General features: G+C 45.2%; 1 protein-coding gene across 1 annotated transcript in view; it reads left to right on the plus strand.

Annotated features, from left to right (window-relative positions):
• Positions 1-12,146: 12,146 nt before the first annotated feature.
• LOC142260648 (uncharacterized) overlaps positions 12,147-17,765 on the plus strand; it is a gene marked incomplete at its 5' end in the record, with an annotated part of 65,970 nt that continues 60,351 nt past the window's right edge. Inside the window, 2 exons of the mRNA XM_075332034.1 lie at positions 12,147-12,708; positions 14,268-14,285. Coding sequence (XP_075188149.1) covers positions 12,147-12,708; positions 14,268-14,285 — 580 coding nt within the window. The remainder of the gene's footprint in view (positions 12,709-14,267; positions 14,286-17,765) is intronic.

Here is a 17,765-nt window from a genome sequence, read left to right on the forward strand (position 1 = left end):
GCTGCGCAGCCGACCGTGCTACCTCACAACATACACACTGCATAACGAGTATTGGTGTATATACATATCACACTTCATAACGAGTATTGGTGTATATACATATCACACTGCATAACGAGTATTGGTGCATATACATATCACACTGCATAATGAGTATTGGTGTATATACATATCACACTTCATAACGAGTATTGGTGTATATACATATCACACTGCATAACGAGTATTGGTGCATATACATATCACACTGCATAATGAGAATTGGTGTAGTGTGCACATACAAAGTAAAAGTCTTAAGGTACCGTCACACTTAGCGACGCTCCAGCGATCCCACCAGCGATCTGACCTGACAGGGATCGCTGGAGCGTCGCTACATGGTCGCTGGTGAGCTGTCAATCAGGCAAATCTCCACAGCGATCAGAGATCAGCTACCAGCGACCCGTGTAACGACGCTGTGCTTGGTAACCATAGTACACATCGGGTTACTAAGCAAAGTGCTTTGCTAATAGTTACCCGATGTGTACTTTGGCTACGTGTGCAGGGAGTAGGGAGCCGGCTTCTAGAAGCTGGGGACACTGGTAACCAAGGGAAATATCGGGTAACCAAGCAAAGCCTTTGCTTGGTTACCCGATGTGTTACCTTGGTAAACAGCATCTGCAGAAGCCGGCTCCCTGCTCCTTGCACATTCAGATCGTTGCTCTCTCGCTGTCAAACACAGCGATGTGTGTTTCACAGCGGGAGAGCAACGACCAAAAAAATGATCCAGAACATTCAGCAACGACCGGCGACCTCACAGCAGGGGCCAGGTCGGTGCTGGATGTCACACACAGCGACATCGCTAGCAAGATCGCTATTGCGTCACAAAACCCGCGACTCAGCAGCGATGTCGCTTAGTGAGACGTGGCCATTACTACCAAGGCACAGGTTTATGTCTTGATAGGTTTTATAGAGGCCTAGGAAGCTCAAACACATGCAGCATGCTGGGATACTGGCAAAGCCCAATGGGGAGCACAAGAAAGTTTAGCAGACCGTGGTGTAGGGAGAAGAGCCCAGACCCAGGACAGGGGTGTGACAGGACCCCCTCAAAGGGACTCTCCCAAAAGAGTTCATAACTGCACCATTGGGAACCATGGTCTTGGATTCTGTCAAGGGCTCACAACATGAGGTTGTTATGAAAATATTAATCTCATATTAATTTTCAATAGTCTGTGTTCATTATAAGTCGTTTTCTAGGAATTTTAATCTCTTATTAATAGCTGGATATTATCAGTAATTGTAGTTCTCTGTACTCATGATTTTGTATCTGCTGATGTGTGAAGAGGGGGAGTGTTAGTTATTGTCCAGACTTCATTTATCTAGGCTTCTCCTGTCTGGGCAATAGGGCAGAAGACAAAAGATTTATTGAAGACCAAACAAAGTCTTATTTATAATAGATAATGGTCACAAGTTCCTTATCTGGTGAGCTGGGAATTAAGGGATTTATATGTTAAAGCCAGGGTGATATGTCATTGTTTGCAGCTGGTTCTTTGAAGCATTACTATAAAAAGACAGATGTTTCCCTGACTAGTGAGCAACAGGAGATGCTAGACTGAAGGATAACAGAGGATAAAGTAAGACAAGCCATAGCAGGCGCGTCTAATGGCAGATTTCCAGGCCCTGATGGTTATACCGCTGAATATCATAAGATTTTATCCCCTGACCTGATATCCATCCTTACTAATCTTTTAAATGTAGTTTTCCTCCAAGGGATCCCCATAGACCGGTACACTGATTCACGCACCATAGTTATCCCTAAACCAAATAAAGACCTACAACTGCCTCAGTCTTACCGCCCTATCTCACTTCTCAACCACAATTATAAACTGTTAGCGAAAATTCTGGCAAGCCACTTACAGGTCCTACTGCTGGGTCTTCTCTGCGAGGCCCAGACGAGTTTTACCCAAGGGCGAAGCAGTGTGGTAAACATACAATTTGCGGTCGCGGCTACTGTCCTTACCCAAGATCCATCGCAACCGGCTGCAATACTGGTGAGTCTGGATGATAAAAGGCCTTTGACAAAGTAGCATGATCCTTTTTATATGAAGTTTTAGGTAGGGGAGGATTCGGTCCAAAATTCCGACAATATATTCAATACCTACACACAAATGCAATCACCTGTGTGACAGTACATAGTTATATCACACCACCAATAGACATCTTCCGAGGAGTCAGACAGGGGTGCCTGTTGTCACCTCCTTTATATAACCTCTCTATTGACCCTTTACTATGTTATCTGTTGCAAACCCCTACCTTTAGGGGACTCAAGACTGACTCTAGGAAGTTAAAAATTGCTGCATTCGCAGACGACCTCTCACTGATCATAGCCAACCCTAATCAAGTCCTAGGTTCACTTATACAAGACGTAGAAGTAATGGGTGACTTATCGGGTTATATTATTAACTGGGATAAAACAGAGGTAATGATTCTACGAGGCACCCTAGGCCATTGTGGGCATCGAGTTCTCCCTGTCAGTGGACTACCTGCTCTTTACAATATCAGGTAGTGAACGTGACGAGGCACCTGGCCAGATTATATAATACTAATATCAAACTGTATATCGACAATTTAGAATCCACTCTGGTTACATGGAGAATCTTCAGTTTATCATATCTGGGTAGAGCTAACTTAATTAAAATGACAGAATTTCCACAACTTCTCTATCTATCTGGCGGTGTTGTGGGCACCGGTAGTAAAGGGTCGACACAGTTCAACTTCTTTACCCACTGAGTTAGTTTTTTTGTAAAAATTCAAATGATTTTTTAAACTCTTCACAACACATGACGTACTGGGTACGTCATGGATCGTGTGAGGTTAATCCCTGCGGCGATCCACACACATTTCAGCTGATTTCAACAGCTGACATGTGTGCCTGCTAGTCGCCAGTGAAATCGCGTTCCACCCGCGACTATTAACCCCTTACATCTCACTGCCAAAATCTGGCAACTGATGTATATGCGCGTCGCAATTAGGATCACTTACCCCTCCCCCATCGGAAGTCACGTGGCATGATCACGTGACTTACGGTGGTTGCCATGGTAGCACAGGGTCATGTGATGCCACCTGTAGCTATTATGAGTCACTTCCTCTTACACCCGGCAGTCTGCCGGGTGTAACAGGAGAGCTCATTTTCTGCAGATTACAGCTGTGTAGCTGTGATATGCAGATATGGTAGAGCGATCAGATTGCTGATCGTTATAGTCCCCTAGGGAGACTAGTAAAATGAAAAAAAAAAAGATTTAAAAAATTTAAAACAATAAAACAAAATAAAAGTTCAAATCACCCCCCATTCACCGCATTGAAAATTAAAGGGTTAAAAAAAAATAAACATACACATATTTGGTATGACCGCATTCAGAAAGGCCCGATCTATCAAAATATAAAATCATGTAATCTGATCAGTAAACGGCGTAACGGCAAGAAAATTCTAAACGGCAAAATTACGTTTTTTTGGTCGTCACAAATTTTGCGCAAAATGCAATAACAGGCGTTCAAAACGTAGCATCCGGTGATCGGATGCGTGGCTCTCATAGAGAAAGAGGAGGGAGGCCGGTCTGATGTATAAGAGAATGGTGGATTAAATTGTTCTAGTATGTTTTTGGTTATAGGATCACAGTACGATGGAGTCTATCCCCTGGTCCTGATGGGAATTTCGCGTTGTGGGGTTATTGTATCGCCCTGGACAGGGGGGTGGGGGGTTCCCTCCTTCCATCCTGGGTGTAATGGGGGGCGCCCCTCAACATTATAAGGTACAATACCCTCTCAAAGCCCCTTCTCCCTTCTTTATACAGAGCTTTAGTTGCAAATCAAAATATATATAGTTAAAAGTTGTTTTTTAGTCCAGGGCAGGGGGCTCCTTTGTGGAAAGTTCCCTCCCTGATTGGGATAACACGCCACAGGGTAGTGGCGTAGGATTAACATCCCTGGTATATAGAGATTCTTATTTTTCTGCATTTACCTCTAGTCTATTTGACCAAGTATAAGGGTCACGTTACGACCCTACAGGCAAGAGGTGCTTTGACCTTTTTGCCTACGGTACTCTCTCTTTGTTTGTAGTTTCCTTCATATACTTAATCCTTCTACCCCCCCCCCTCTTTTTTTTTTTTTTCTCTCCCCCTCTCCTAACCTTCTCTATTCTCTCCACCCACACCTCTCTTCCCATCCCCATCCTCTGACCCTACTTCCCGGTTCCTCACCGTTCCTCCTCCTCAGAATGACGCAGATTACCTTTGGCTCATTGAATGTGAGAGGCCTCAATGTCCCGCAAAAACGGTCTCAGGTATTCTTTGACATGCATAAGAAACGAGTCCATATATTATTGATTCAGGAAACACATTTCAAAACTGGTCACCTCCCTAACTTTAAAGACAGATATTACACCAAATGGGTCCATAGCACCAACCCAGAGTCAAAATCAAAAGGGGTGTCTATAGGCATCCATAAAGCCCTGGTGCACACGGTTCTGGACACGAGAGTGGACACTGAGGGAAGATTCATTTTTCTGAAAATTAATGTTAATTCATCTATCTTTACCATTGTCAATTGGTATTTACCAAACAGAGATCCGGCGACGTCCTGCTCCTCTCTCCTGTCATCATTGGATGAATTCGCAGAAGGGACCGTGATCGTGGGTGGCGATTTAAACTTCACTTTGGACCCTAAGGTAGATACAACTTCGGGACACAATTTTCTCTCTCTCAGAAAGCTAACAAAAGTTAAACGCTCAATACAAGAGCTTCGATTGGTAGATGTGTGGAGAACGTTACACCCAGTGGAGCGTGACTACACATACTTCTCCCCGGCTCACTCCTCGTACAGCCGCATAGACCTGTTTCTTGTGAGCCAAAAGGCTCTGACTTGGCAGATACAGGCCTCTATAGGCAGTATATCCTGGTCTGACCATGCTCCTATATTCTTGAGCCTTACTATCCCAGATGGGGCAGGGAAGCCGTGGTCTTGGCGGCTGAACGATAGTCTGCTTGGGGATCAGGGGTGCATGAAGGATCTACAGAACACGATTGATGAATTTTTAGAAATACACTCAGAAGACCCCACAGCCCTTCCCGTGCAGTGGGAGGCACTTAAATGTGTGTTGAGAGGGGTTTTGATCAAACATGGGGCTAGGCTTAAGAGAGAGAGAGCCCAAACCATTTTGTCCCTACTTCAGAATATTTCAGATCTGGAAAGGGCCCATAAGAAGACATTATCACCTTTGACACTGGCGGAGCTAGTCAAAAATAGAGAGGAGCTTAAATCGATTCTCGACCGACAGTATGAGCGACATAGGACTAGAATAAAAAGATTCCTCTATGAGTATGCAGATAAATGTGGTAGACCACTAGCTAGGATTCTACACCCTAGGGGAGACCCCAGCCACATTCCCATGATTAAACAAGCAGACGGCTCTTCGACTCAGAACCCAACTCTCATCGCGGAACAGTTCCAAAAGTATTATAGAGACCTATATAACATAAAGGGCAAATTTGGAGACATGCCACATGACGCATTAGAAAATAAAATAAACGACTACGTATCCAGAACGGCCCTACCGGTTATACCCAGTGCTGAGGTTGAAAATTTAGAGACGGACTTTACAGAAGCAGAAGTGGCATCTATCATTAAAGAATCTCCCTCAGGCAAAAGTCCGGGTCCAGATGGGTTCACCCCTAAATTTTATAAAATATTCCAAACTCAGCTATCCCCGTTCTTGACTAAAGTATTTAATTCCATCTCAGAAAATTCCCAATGGGTGGCGCAATCTCTCGAAGCCCATATATGTGTTATCCCCAAACCGGGGAAGGATCACATGTTAGTTACAAATTACAGACCCATCTCACTGATCAATCTAGACCTAAAACATTTTTCCAAAGCCTTAGCCAACAGACTTGCTCCTTCCTTGCCCGGGATAATACACACAGATCAAGTGGGGTTCGTACAAGGTCGGGAGGCGCGTGACAATACCAACAAACTGTTCCTCCTGATGACCCGGTCGAGGGCTCATTCTCTTCCCATGTGTTTACTCTCAGTGGATGCGGAGAAGGCCTTTGACCGGGTCAGTTGGAATTTCATGATGGCCGCTCTAAAGCAGGTGGGTTTGGGCAAAAAATTTTTAGATAGGATTGCGTCCCTTTATTCGAGACCCTCAGCAAAAGTTAGGACGGATGGGTTTCTGTCGTCATCGTTTCAGGTCCACAATGGAACAAGGCAAGGATGTCCATTGTCACCTCTGCTCTACGTCATTGTCATGGAGCATCTCGCGGTCGCCATAAGAAATAATGCTAGTATCCATGGGATAGAGGCCGGGGGAGGGAATCGCAAGTTAGCTTTATTTGCTGACGACCTTCTCATGTTTATTTCCCAGCCACACATATCCTTCCCGTCTTTGCTCAAAGAGTTCGAGGAGTTTGGTAACTTAAGTAATTTTAAAGTGAACTTCTCTAAATCAGAGGCTATGAATGTGACCCTGTCGGCGGAAGATCTAGCCCGTACAACCCAAAATTTTCCCTTTAAGTGGCAACCGTCAGCTATAAAATATCTGGGGGTAGTTGTACTTCGGGATCCAACAAAAATTATGCATCATAATTTTCTACCCCTGTTAGAGAGGACAATTAGGGATTTAAAGAAGTACGACAAAAAAAGACTATCGTGGTTTGGGCGTATCAACGCTATTAAAATGGATGTTCTTCCTAGGTTTCTTTTCTTGTTCCAAACGGTACCTATTCAGCTGCCGGGGAGTTACTTTTCCAAAATTCGGACGGCTTTGTCAAGGTTCGTTTGGGGGAATAGGAGACCTCGGTCAAGCATAAAAACTCTTACCAGACACAAAAATAATGGAGGGGCAGGGCTCCCAAATTTCCAGTTATACTACAGGGCAACTATTCTAACGAGGATAATGGATTGGCACTTCCATAGGAACTCGAAACAATGGGTCGCGATCGAACAGGACGGATTGGGAGTCCCTTTGCACTTCCTCTCATGGATGGGAAAGGAGAGTAGGTCACAGATAGAGAAGGGAATGGAGTTTATTTGGACAGTGATGGGGACGTGGGACGGTGAGGTTAAGAGGGGTTCTCTCTCACAGGGGAGGGGTCCACTTACCCCCCTCTTTGGCAACCAGGAGTTCCCTCCGGGGCTTCATTCCAATAAATTTCTGGGATATGCTCGGGTGGAGGAAACTCGTTTTTTTCATGTGCTCCAGGGAAATACCCTGCCCCCTTATGCATCTCTACGGGCCACAGGGAGAGAGGTTTCCTGGATAGAATATATGCAGCTGAAATCGTTTCTATCCAACCAGGACAGGGAGAGGAAGTTGAGGACCCCCCCTACTCCATTTGAGAAATTGTTCTTGCAGGGTTCGTCACCTGGGCATGTCATCTCTCTTATTTATAAAATGCTGAACCAGAGAGACATGTCGGACAAACCCAAATTTGTCTATAGATGGGGAGAGGAACTGGGAGAGGACATTTCGGAGGACAGATGGAGCAGGGCGTTTCTGTGGACCCACAAACTTTCTCTGGCTTGTGCCGCCCAAGAGAAAAACTATAAAATTCTCACAAGGTGGTACCAATACCCGACCAAATTGCATGCTATCTTTCCCTCAGTGTCCGACATGTGCTGGAGATGTGGTACAGAAAAAGGGTCTATGTTACATATATGGTGGAGCTGTGCTAAATTGCAACCATTCTGGGACTCAGTGTTTTCTCTGTATAAAAAGATGAGTGGGGGTGAGGTGGAGAGATCTCCCCAGGTGGCCCTCCTCTCTATCCTCCCAGGTTCATTCAAGTCACAAAAGAGGGACCTGCTGCGATTTTGTTTAGCGGCAGCCCGTATAATTATTCCCAGATACTGGAAACAGACTAGATGCCCCACGTTAGCTGACTGGGTAGAGGAGATGGCAAACCTCCAGAGAATGGAGGAACTCACAGCTGAACTTAATGGGCTCACGGAAAAATTTATCACAGTGTGGGGACCGTGGATTACGTTCATGGAGTCTCCTGAGTTCACGGTGAGTCTGGCAGGTTATTTGGGATGAGAAATGGTGACATACCTTGTCTTCCCCTCTCCCCACACACTTTTTTCCCCCACCCCCTCTTTACCCTACTTTCTTCACTCTATTTGATTCCTTCTTTTCTAAGCTTATATCTGTTCTTTTTTTTTTTTCTAGTTTTCTACTTTTTCTTAAATGTTTATTCAATAACTTAAAAGGGGATTGTTTTATGCTGAGAGTGGTCTTGTCAATTATCAGGAAGACATGTTTAGCTGGAACTCTGATTTCTAGTGTATGGTTTGCCATGGAGTGTTAGCATAAGGATAGCTTATAGAGTTCCAATGAAATCTACAATGTGATGTTATTTTTGTCATTCCGAAACTGAGAGATCACTGTTTATGTTTTATAATCTTTATAAATGTTCAAGATGTATGCTTGATTTATAAACTTAATAATAAAACAGATTTGAAATAAAAGCAACTTTGGGCAAAATCAATTATTGCCAGAGGGTGCGTTTTGACATGCGTTTTGGATGACGCAAAGTGCGGACATAGCCTTAATCTGTGTTTCCATCACATGCCTGCCCCTTCCTTCCCCAGGGGTATAACAGATTAGATCTGGTCAGGAGAGTAGTAAGGCATGGGACTCCGCCATCTCCAACTTCAGGGGTAATCCAGAGGTTAGGAATAGCTTAGGGTGCCCTAGTATGAAAGACAGTATAGGAGCCCCCTGTCCCTCATTATCCTGCAGTCACATTGTGCCAATCAATCAGATTACTGTAGCACATTCCAGAGAACTGGTGATAAGAATGGGAGATCCAAATTAACGAAGATGTAACTCTTAAGCCCGCTACACACGCTTCAATATATCTCACAATCCGTCGTTGGGGTCAAGTTGTAAGTGACGCACATCCGGCATCGTTTGTGAGGTATCTGCGTGTGACAGCTACATGCGATCAGGATTGAACGCAAAACCGTTGATCGCAAACACATCGTATCATTCTCTAGAATTGAGCGTTTTGTTGCACGAACCTAGTCAATTGTAACGTGTGACATCCCTCATACGATTTTGTTGTCTGATGCTATGTGCGCAGGTGTGCGCTCTGCACCGCAGCTTAAAAAAGGTCTGCTTCAGAGCGCAGCTGAAAAGCTGCGTTCTGAAGCGCCTCACAATGTCTGTCATGCACTAATCTCTGTCAGTCCGTCACTATCTCTGTCCCTCACTCTCAGTCCATGTCAGTCTATCCCCCTCTCTCATATACTCACCGATCCCCGATCCCTGGCGCTGCACGGCATTCACACTGCTCCGGCGGCTTTTACTGTTTTGAAAAAGCCGGCCGCCCATTAAACAATTTCGTATTCCCTGCTTTCCTCGCCCACCAGCGCCTATGATTGGTTACAGTGAGACACGCCCCCACTCTGAGTGACAGGTGTCACACTGCACCCAATCACAGCAGCCGGTGGGCGTGTCTATACTGTGTAGTGAAATAAATAATTAAATAATTAAAAAAAAACGGCGTGCGGTTCCCCCCATTTTTAAAACCAGCCAGATAAAGCCATACGGCTGAAGGCTGGTATTCTCAGGATGGGGAGCTCCACGTTATGGGGAGCCCCCCACCCTAACAATATCAGCCAACAGCCGCCCAGAATTGCCGCATACATTATATGCGACAGTTCTGTGACTGTACCCGGCTCTTCCCGATTTGCCCTGGTGCGTTGGCAAATCGGGGTAATAAGGAGTTATTGGCAGCCCATAGCTGCCAATAAGTCCTAGATTAATCATGTCAGGCATCTATGAGACACCCTCCATGATTAATCTGTAAGTTACAGTAAATAAACACACACACCAGAAAAAATCCTTTATTAGAAATAAAAACACACACATATACCCTGGTTCACCACTTTAATCAGCCCCAAAAAGCCCTCCTTGTCCGGCGTAATCCAGGATGATCCAGCGTCGCATCCAGCGCTGCTGCATGGAGGTGACCGGAGCCGCAGCAGACACAGCCGCTCCGGTCACCTCCACACAGCAAGTGAACACAGCCGCGCGATCAGCTGCTGTCACTGAGGTTACCCGCGGCCACCGCTGCATCCACCGGTGGCCGCGGGTAACCTCAGTGACAGCAGCTGATCGCGCGGCTGTCTTCACTTGCTGTGTGGAGGTGACCGGAGCGGCTGTGTCTGCTGCGGCTCCGGTCACCTCCATGCAGCAGCGCTGGATGCGACGCTGGATCATCCTGGATTACGCCGGACAAGGAGGGCTTTTTGGGGCTGATTAAAGTGGTGAACCAGGGTATATGTGTGTGTTTTTATTTCTAATAAAGGATTTTTTCTGGTGTGTGTGTTTATTTACTGTAACTTACAGATTAATCGTGGAGGGTGTCTCATAGACGCCTGACATGATTAATCTAGGACTTATTGGCAGCTATGGGCTGCCAATAACTCCTTATTACCCCGATTTGCCAACGCACCAGGGCAAATCGGGAAGAGCCGGGTACAGTCCCAGAACTGTCGCATATAATGTATGCGGCAATTCTGAGCGGCTGTTGGCTGATATTGTTAGGGTGGGGGGGCTCCCCATAACGTGGAGCTCCCCATCCTGAGAATACCAGCCTTCAGCCGTATGGCTTTATCTGGCTGGTTTTAAAAATGGGGGGAACCGCACGCCGTTTTTTTAAATTATTTAATTATTTATTTCACTACACAGTATAGACACGCCCACCGGCTGCTGTGATTGGGTGCAGTGTGACACCTGTCACTCAGAGTGGGGGCGTGTCTCACTGTAACCAATCATAGGCGCTGGTGGGCGGGGAAAGCAGGGAATACGAAATTGTTTAATGGGCGGCCGGCTTTTTCAAAACAGTAAAAGCCGCCGGAGCAGTGAGAAAGCCGTGCAGCGCCGGGGATCGGGGATTGGTGAGTATGAGAGAGGGCTGCTAACTTCAGTTACTCAGGAGATTAGCGGTCACCGGTGAGTCTTCACTGGTGACCGCTAATCAGGGCGCGACACAGACAGAGCCGCAGCATGACCATGAAGTCGGGTGAAGTTCACCCGAGTTCATTCTGACAGTGCGGCTCTGTCTGTGTCTGCTGTCATCTGCCATTCAGCTCTGCTACATGGCTGTCTGTGTCTGCTGTTAGCGGCCATGTAGCAGAGCTGAATGGCAGATGACATAGTAAAAACGCATCCCTACACATTACACATGCTTGTCAAGTCAATAAATAAAAAAAAAAAAAAGGTGCCCAATGCATACGTCACAGAGCACATGATCTAAAGGATCGCACATTACATTGATCAATTTAACATAGACTACTAACGCTCGTGTGACAGCAAATGAACGACCAACGTGAAATATCATAGATCCCGTATGCAACCTGGGCGTGTCACATCGCAAATGCGATTGTACAACTAATTGCAACGTGTAAAGTGGGCTTTAGATGTCGAAATTGGAAAACAGATTCAGAATACATGTTTTGCTAATTTAATTTCTGATGTTATGGTTTAAAAAAATAAGTGTACTTTCAAGATAATATCATTATAAACTAATAACATTGTGTTTATTTTCGCAGATGACTGTATTGGGAGTTTACATGGACCTCTAATATCTTCAAAATTTATAACAGATGATGAATGTATCACACATGATACATATGAAGAGCATGCTGTTGTCCCAAATATACCTCCAGCCCTTCCTTGGAAAGCGCTATCATCTGATCTTTTCAAACAAGTCCAAAATTCCGATTTATCACAGAATTGTAAGCAAAATAAAAGTTACAGAAGAGATGTGGAACATGAAATGGCTCCTACAAGAGAGAAACCATTTTCATGTTCTCAGTGTGGGAACTGTTTTATTCAGAAATCACACCTTACTAGACATCAGAAAATTCACACAGGGGAGAAACCATTTTCATGTTCAAAATGTGTGAAATGTTTTACCAGGAATTCAAATCTTGTTGCCCATCAAAAAACTCACACAGGTGAGAAGCCATTTTCATGTTCAGAATGTGGGAAATGTTTTACTGGGAAATCAAATCTCGTTGCCCATCAAAAGGTTCACACACATGAAAATCTGTTTTCATGTCCAGAATGTGAGAAATGTTTTGCTCGAAAATAAACCCTTATTTATCATCAAAAATATCACAAAGGGGAGAAGCCATTTTCATGTTCAGAGTGTGGGAAATGTTTTATTCATAAATCAGACCTTCTTGGACATCAGAAAACTCACACAGGGGAGAAACCATTTTCATGTTCAGAGTGTGGGAAATGTTTTATTCATAAATCAAAACTTGTTAGACATCTGAAAACTCACACAGGGGAGAAGCCATATTCATGTTCAGAGTGTGGGAAATGTTTTGTTTGGAAATCAGATCTTGTTACGCATGAAATATCTCACACAGGGGAGAAACCATTTTCATGTTCAGAGTGTGGGAAATGTTTTATCCTCAAATCAGAACTTGTTAGACATCAGAAAGCTCACACAGGGGAGAAGCCATTTTCATGTTCAGAGTGTGGGAAATGTTTTGTTTGGAAATCAGATCTTGTTACGCATGAAATATCTCACACAGGGGAGAAGCCATTTTCATGCCTGGAATGTGGTAAATGTTTTACTAGGAAATCAACTCTTGTTAACCATGGAAAGGCTCACACAGGGGATAAACCATTTTTATGTTCTGAATGTGGAAAATGTTATTCTCAGAAATCAGATCTCATTAAACATCTGAAGAAGCCGCACATGGAAGGAACCTTTATCATGTTGTGAATAATTGAAATGTTTAACTGGTAAATCAATTCTTATTGACCATGAGAAAACCCACACAGTAGAGGAGCCATTCTTGCATTCAGAATTGTGCAAATGTTTGTATCATTAGTCAAGTCCTGTTGTCAGATGAGTATAATGGGAGAAGCCATCATGATGTACCATAATTCAAAGGGTTTTATCCTAAAATCAATTGCTCAAGTAAGAATTGGTCAGGGAAAGCACCATTTTCTTTCTTTTTAAACTTACTGTATTATTATGACCATAAGACACACCTAGGTTTTAGAGGAGGAAAATAGGGAAAAGTATGCAGCAAAAAATATAGTCATGATGCACTTATGGCGGGGAATCTGATGCTAACTGTTATGGGGGCAATATCCCCCAATTCTATACTAATGTCCCCCATCCTGGGCCACTTTCAGTTACATGTGGCGATCATTCTGGTGTATATGTGGTTCTTCCTGGTAAATATGTTCCCTATCTTTGTCTTATCCTGGTGTATATGGCTCGCATCCTGGTATATCTGGCGCTTATCCTGGGCTCATCCTGGTATGTATGATCCCATCCTGGTATATATGGCTCACATCCTGGTATGTATAGCTCTCATCCTGGTATATATGGCAATCATCATGGTATATATGGCCTTCATTCTGGGCTCATCCTGGTATATATGATCCCCATCCTGGTATATATGGTGCTCATCCTGGTATGTATAGCTCTCATCCTGGTATATAAGGCCCTCATCCTGGGCTCATGCTGGTGCATATGGTCCCCATCCTGGGCCCATTCTGGAATATGTCATTTATGTATGATTCCCATCTAGTTATGTACAGGTGAAAATGGGCCACTTACCTCTTGGGCTGCAGGTTGCACGAATAATCTATCTCCCCCTGCTGTCATCCAGGTATATATCCCTAATCACACTGCAGACAAAAAAAAATGATTATACTCACCATCCCACTGCTCCCCCAGTTTGCGGTGTTGTCTTTGGTGACGGCAAGTGAATTCAGTGTGTAAGCGGTGCGTTGCTTGACGTCACTGCCATGCACCTGCAGTTACACGCGTACATCAGCTCCCGAAATATTCACTGCTCCCCATACCTGGGATTATGGACTTGGGGAGTAGTGAATATTCATTCTCTAATAGCAGACACACGTGATCACCCAGTTGCAGCATTAAGTTGGCGGCTGGGTGATCATGTGTGCCTGCTATTAAAGTGGATGAATATTCACTGCTCCTCACACACAATTCTACCCACCCCTCGATGCCGGCTTCAGTGCCGAGAGGTAGACGGGATTATGGGAGTGAGGAGCAGTGAATATTGAAGAGTCGGTATTGAAGTAAATCACATTGTATATAATTGCATTTCAAAACTTGTTGTTATGTTAATAAATGCTTGTAAATAGATATTCTTCATGCCTGTCTTTCTTTATTGTCTAGATGTGATGATTTTGCCTCAGAACCTCTAGAGTTGAGGCAGAGCTGTAGACATTTCACACAAAAATAGTGAGGGGAGAATTGAATCACACTGCATCCTAGTGTCACGCTAGGTACGGGGAAGTACCAAGTGCACGGCGGAAGGGAATGGAAGGGAAACCCTGTGTCTAGGAAGATGATGACCCCTGACTAAACCTACTGCTGGTCCCTGAGGTCCCTCATTACCCGAAATAGGTTCTGCACCTATGCGCCAAGCCGGATACCTGACCCTAGGTATCCCTAATGCTGGGCCCTAAATAGGGAACAGATGGGATGAGCTCTTTGTCAACCCCACTAAAGAACTATAGAAGACACAAGGGGGACACGGGGAAAAGCATGAACTACTTATCATTAATGTCTCAGGAAGGAGTTCAGCAGAGCTTTCAGCAACAACACCACAGAGGAGAACAAGCCATCTGCTTGCAACCTTGGTTGGAAAGAACTGAAAATATCACCAGTACAATCCAAAGGAAGGAATGGGAATTTAAACACAAAGGGAATACTGATAATCAACAGGTGGGTGGAAGGCGAGCTCCTGCTGGGTCCAAAAGGGAGAGAGATAAATCCAGCAGGAATGCATTCTGTACGGACGCTGTGAGCATTGATGGCAAGAAACCACATGACTGTCTGTCACCCGTGACACCTAGCTATGTGGAAGTTATTAAGACACTCCGGTCCCAATTCATCACACTTTTATACCAAGAAAGGTCACACAAACTTTGAAAAGTCTCACATACTTGGCTTAACTCCGAGTCGGTGAAGAGCAAGTAACATGTATGATACCTCTGCTGGGGTTTTCAGAATTAATGGGGTTCTGTCACTAAGTGTTTAACTCACAATTAAACGTCAGAATAATATAAAGACAGGGACTCTGATTCCAATGATGTGTCACTTACTGGGCTGCTTGCTGTAGTTTTGATAAAACACTGTATTACCGCTAGGGAATAAACACTAGAGAACTAGTAAACCTGCTGCCATGAAAACAGAGAAGATCCAGCACTCGTGTTCAATATATATAAAACTTGACTTTTATTTATATTCCATTAAAAATCCAATGTCAATCACATCCAGGATATAAAATCCCCATGAATGATGACATGTGGTGATGGTACGTGTTTCGCCATGTATTCTCGTTCTCCATAAGCTCTGTATGACCCCACCCCACCCCTGATTGGCAGCTTTCTGTCAAAGCCCATTGTACACAGCTGCCAATCAGTGGTGTGGGGAGGTTATACACAAGAGCATTTCGAGAACTGGTAGATCTTAAGCAGATAAAACTGATTTTTATCAAAACTTCAGCAAGCAGCCAAGTAAGTGACCCATCGCTGGAATAAGGGTCTCTTCTTATACAGGTCGATTGGACACACGTTACAAATAGCTTTGTTCTTCTTAATCTATAAATCACATCCTGAAGCCATACACTATTACATTTTATATATTTAATCTGAAAAGTAAGCAGTGTTTACCTCAGAGGTGGGGAACATCAGGCCTGCGGGAAGCATGCGGCCCGCCATGTCCTTTTCTGCGGCCCCTGGGCAGATTGCGGGGGGCAGCAGTGTTCAAGCCGCCACTGCTGTCTTGCAGGCCACCGGCCCTTTAAATCCCCACATGCTCTGCTTGTGCATACTAGTGGGTTCTCCCGCTGTCCAGTGCCAGCTTGCTCAGGACTTATTTACTGTGCAGGTTTAGCGCTCTGTGATTCCATCCCACAGCAGCTTCATAGCTTCCAGCGGTGTGTGCCCGCCCTCCGGTGCCTGCTCTCCAGTGCTGTGAGTCCGGCGCTGCTGTGTGTCCAGTGCCTGCCCTCTGCTGCTGTGTTCCCCGTCCAGTGCTTCTTTGTGGCCCGCCCCCTTTAGTTCTGTGTACCACCCCCCCTCAGAGTTGCATGCAACCCTCAGTGCTGTGTATTGCCCCCAGGTTTGTGTCCCCCCAGTGATCTCAGGGCTCCGCAAGTGTTGTGTGCAGCCCCCCAGTGATGTCTGTGCCTCCCCCTAGTGATGTCTGTGCTCCCCCCAGTGGGTTATGATTGGTTGTCAGATAGGGTCGAACTTCGTATTTATATAGAAAGAAGACTCCGGCACTCAATATTGTAGTGAAAAAAAGATGATGGCCACACACTAGACCTTATCTTCACCCGTCTCTGCTCTCTATCTAACCTCACTACCTCCCCTCTCCCCTTATCTGACCACCATCTGCTGACCTTTTCAGCCCTGTCCTCCTCACCTGCCCCCCCTGTCCAGCACATATCACACCCCCGCAGAAACCTTGCACACATCAACATACACACCCTTTCTGACTCTATCCTACCGCTGTCCTCCATATCTTCACTCCACGACACAAACAGTGCCACCATTTTCTACAACGCCACTCTCACATCAGCTATTGATTCAGTCGCTCCTCTTGTGAACGGCAGAGCAAGACGAATCAATAGACAACCCTGGCACAACAGCCTCACTAAAAAACTACGGCAAGTGTCTAGAGCCGCAGAGCGGCGCTGGAAGAAAACGCACTCCCAGGAAGACTTCACCACATTCAAAAATGCAATTCACACATTTCGCTTGGCCCTTACCTCGGCTAAACAGAATTACTTCAAAAACCTCATATCCTCTTTAACACACAACCCCAAACAGCTATTTAACACTTTTACCTCCCTCCTTCGCCCACCGCTGCCCCCTCCAACCTCCCTCATCTCCGCAGAAGAATTTGCCACATATTTCAAAGAAAAGATCGACCAAACCAGACAAGTCTTTTCTGCTGAACCACCACAACCCCTTTATATAACAGACCACTGCCCCTCCCCCATAAACTTCCTCCCCACTATCACCGAAGGAGAGCTTGCACATCTTCTCTCAAAAGCGCACCTCACTACATGCGCACTTGACCCCATCCCATCCCACCTCCTCCCCAACCTCACCACTATCCTTATTCCCGCCTTATCCCATCTCTTCAACCTATCTCTAACAACTGGTACCTTCCCTTCTGCCTTTAAGCATGCAACAGTCACACCTATCCTAAAGAAACCTTCCCTCGACCCAACCTCTACTACCAGCTATCGACCCATATCGCTACTCCCACTTGCCTCAAAACTCCTGGAACAGCATGTCCATGCTGAACTTTCCTCCCACCTCTCCTCTAGCTCTCTCTTTGACAACCTACAGTCCGGCTTCCGTCCACATCATTCCACTGAAACTGCCCTGACTAAAATCACAAATGACTTACTTACCGCCAAAGCTAACAACCACTTCTCTGTACTCCTACTTCTAGACCTATCCTCAGCCTTTGACACTGTTGACCACTCCCTGCTACTACAGATCCTCTCTTCCCTTGGTGTCAGAGACCTCGCTCTCTCTTGGATCTCTTCATACCTCTCCAACCGCACTTTTAGTGTCTCCCATTCCCACACAACCTCTTCATCCCGTTCTCTCTCTGTTGGTGTCCCTCAAGGCTCTGTCCTGGGACCCTTACTTTTTTCTATCTATACATTTGGCCTGGGACAACTCATAAAGTCCC

The sequence above is a fragment of the Anomaloglossus baeobatrachus genome, unplaced genomic scaffold (genome assembly GCF_048569485.1).
Source record: "Anomaloglossus baeobatrachus isolate aAnoBae1 unplaced genomic scaffold, aAnoBae1.hap1 Scaffold_154, whole genome shotgun sequence".
NCBI lineage: Eukaryota > Metazoa > Chordata > Amphibia > Anura > Aromobatidae > Anomaloglossus > Anomaloglossus baeobatrachus.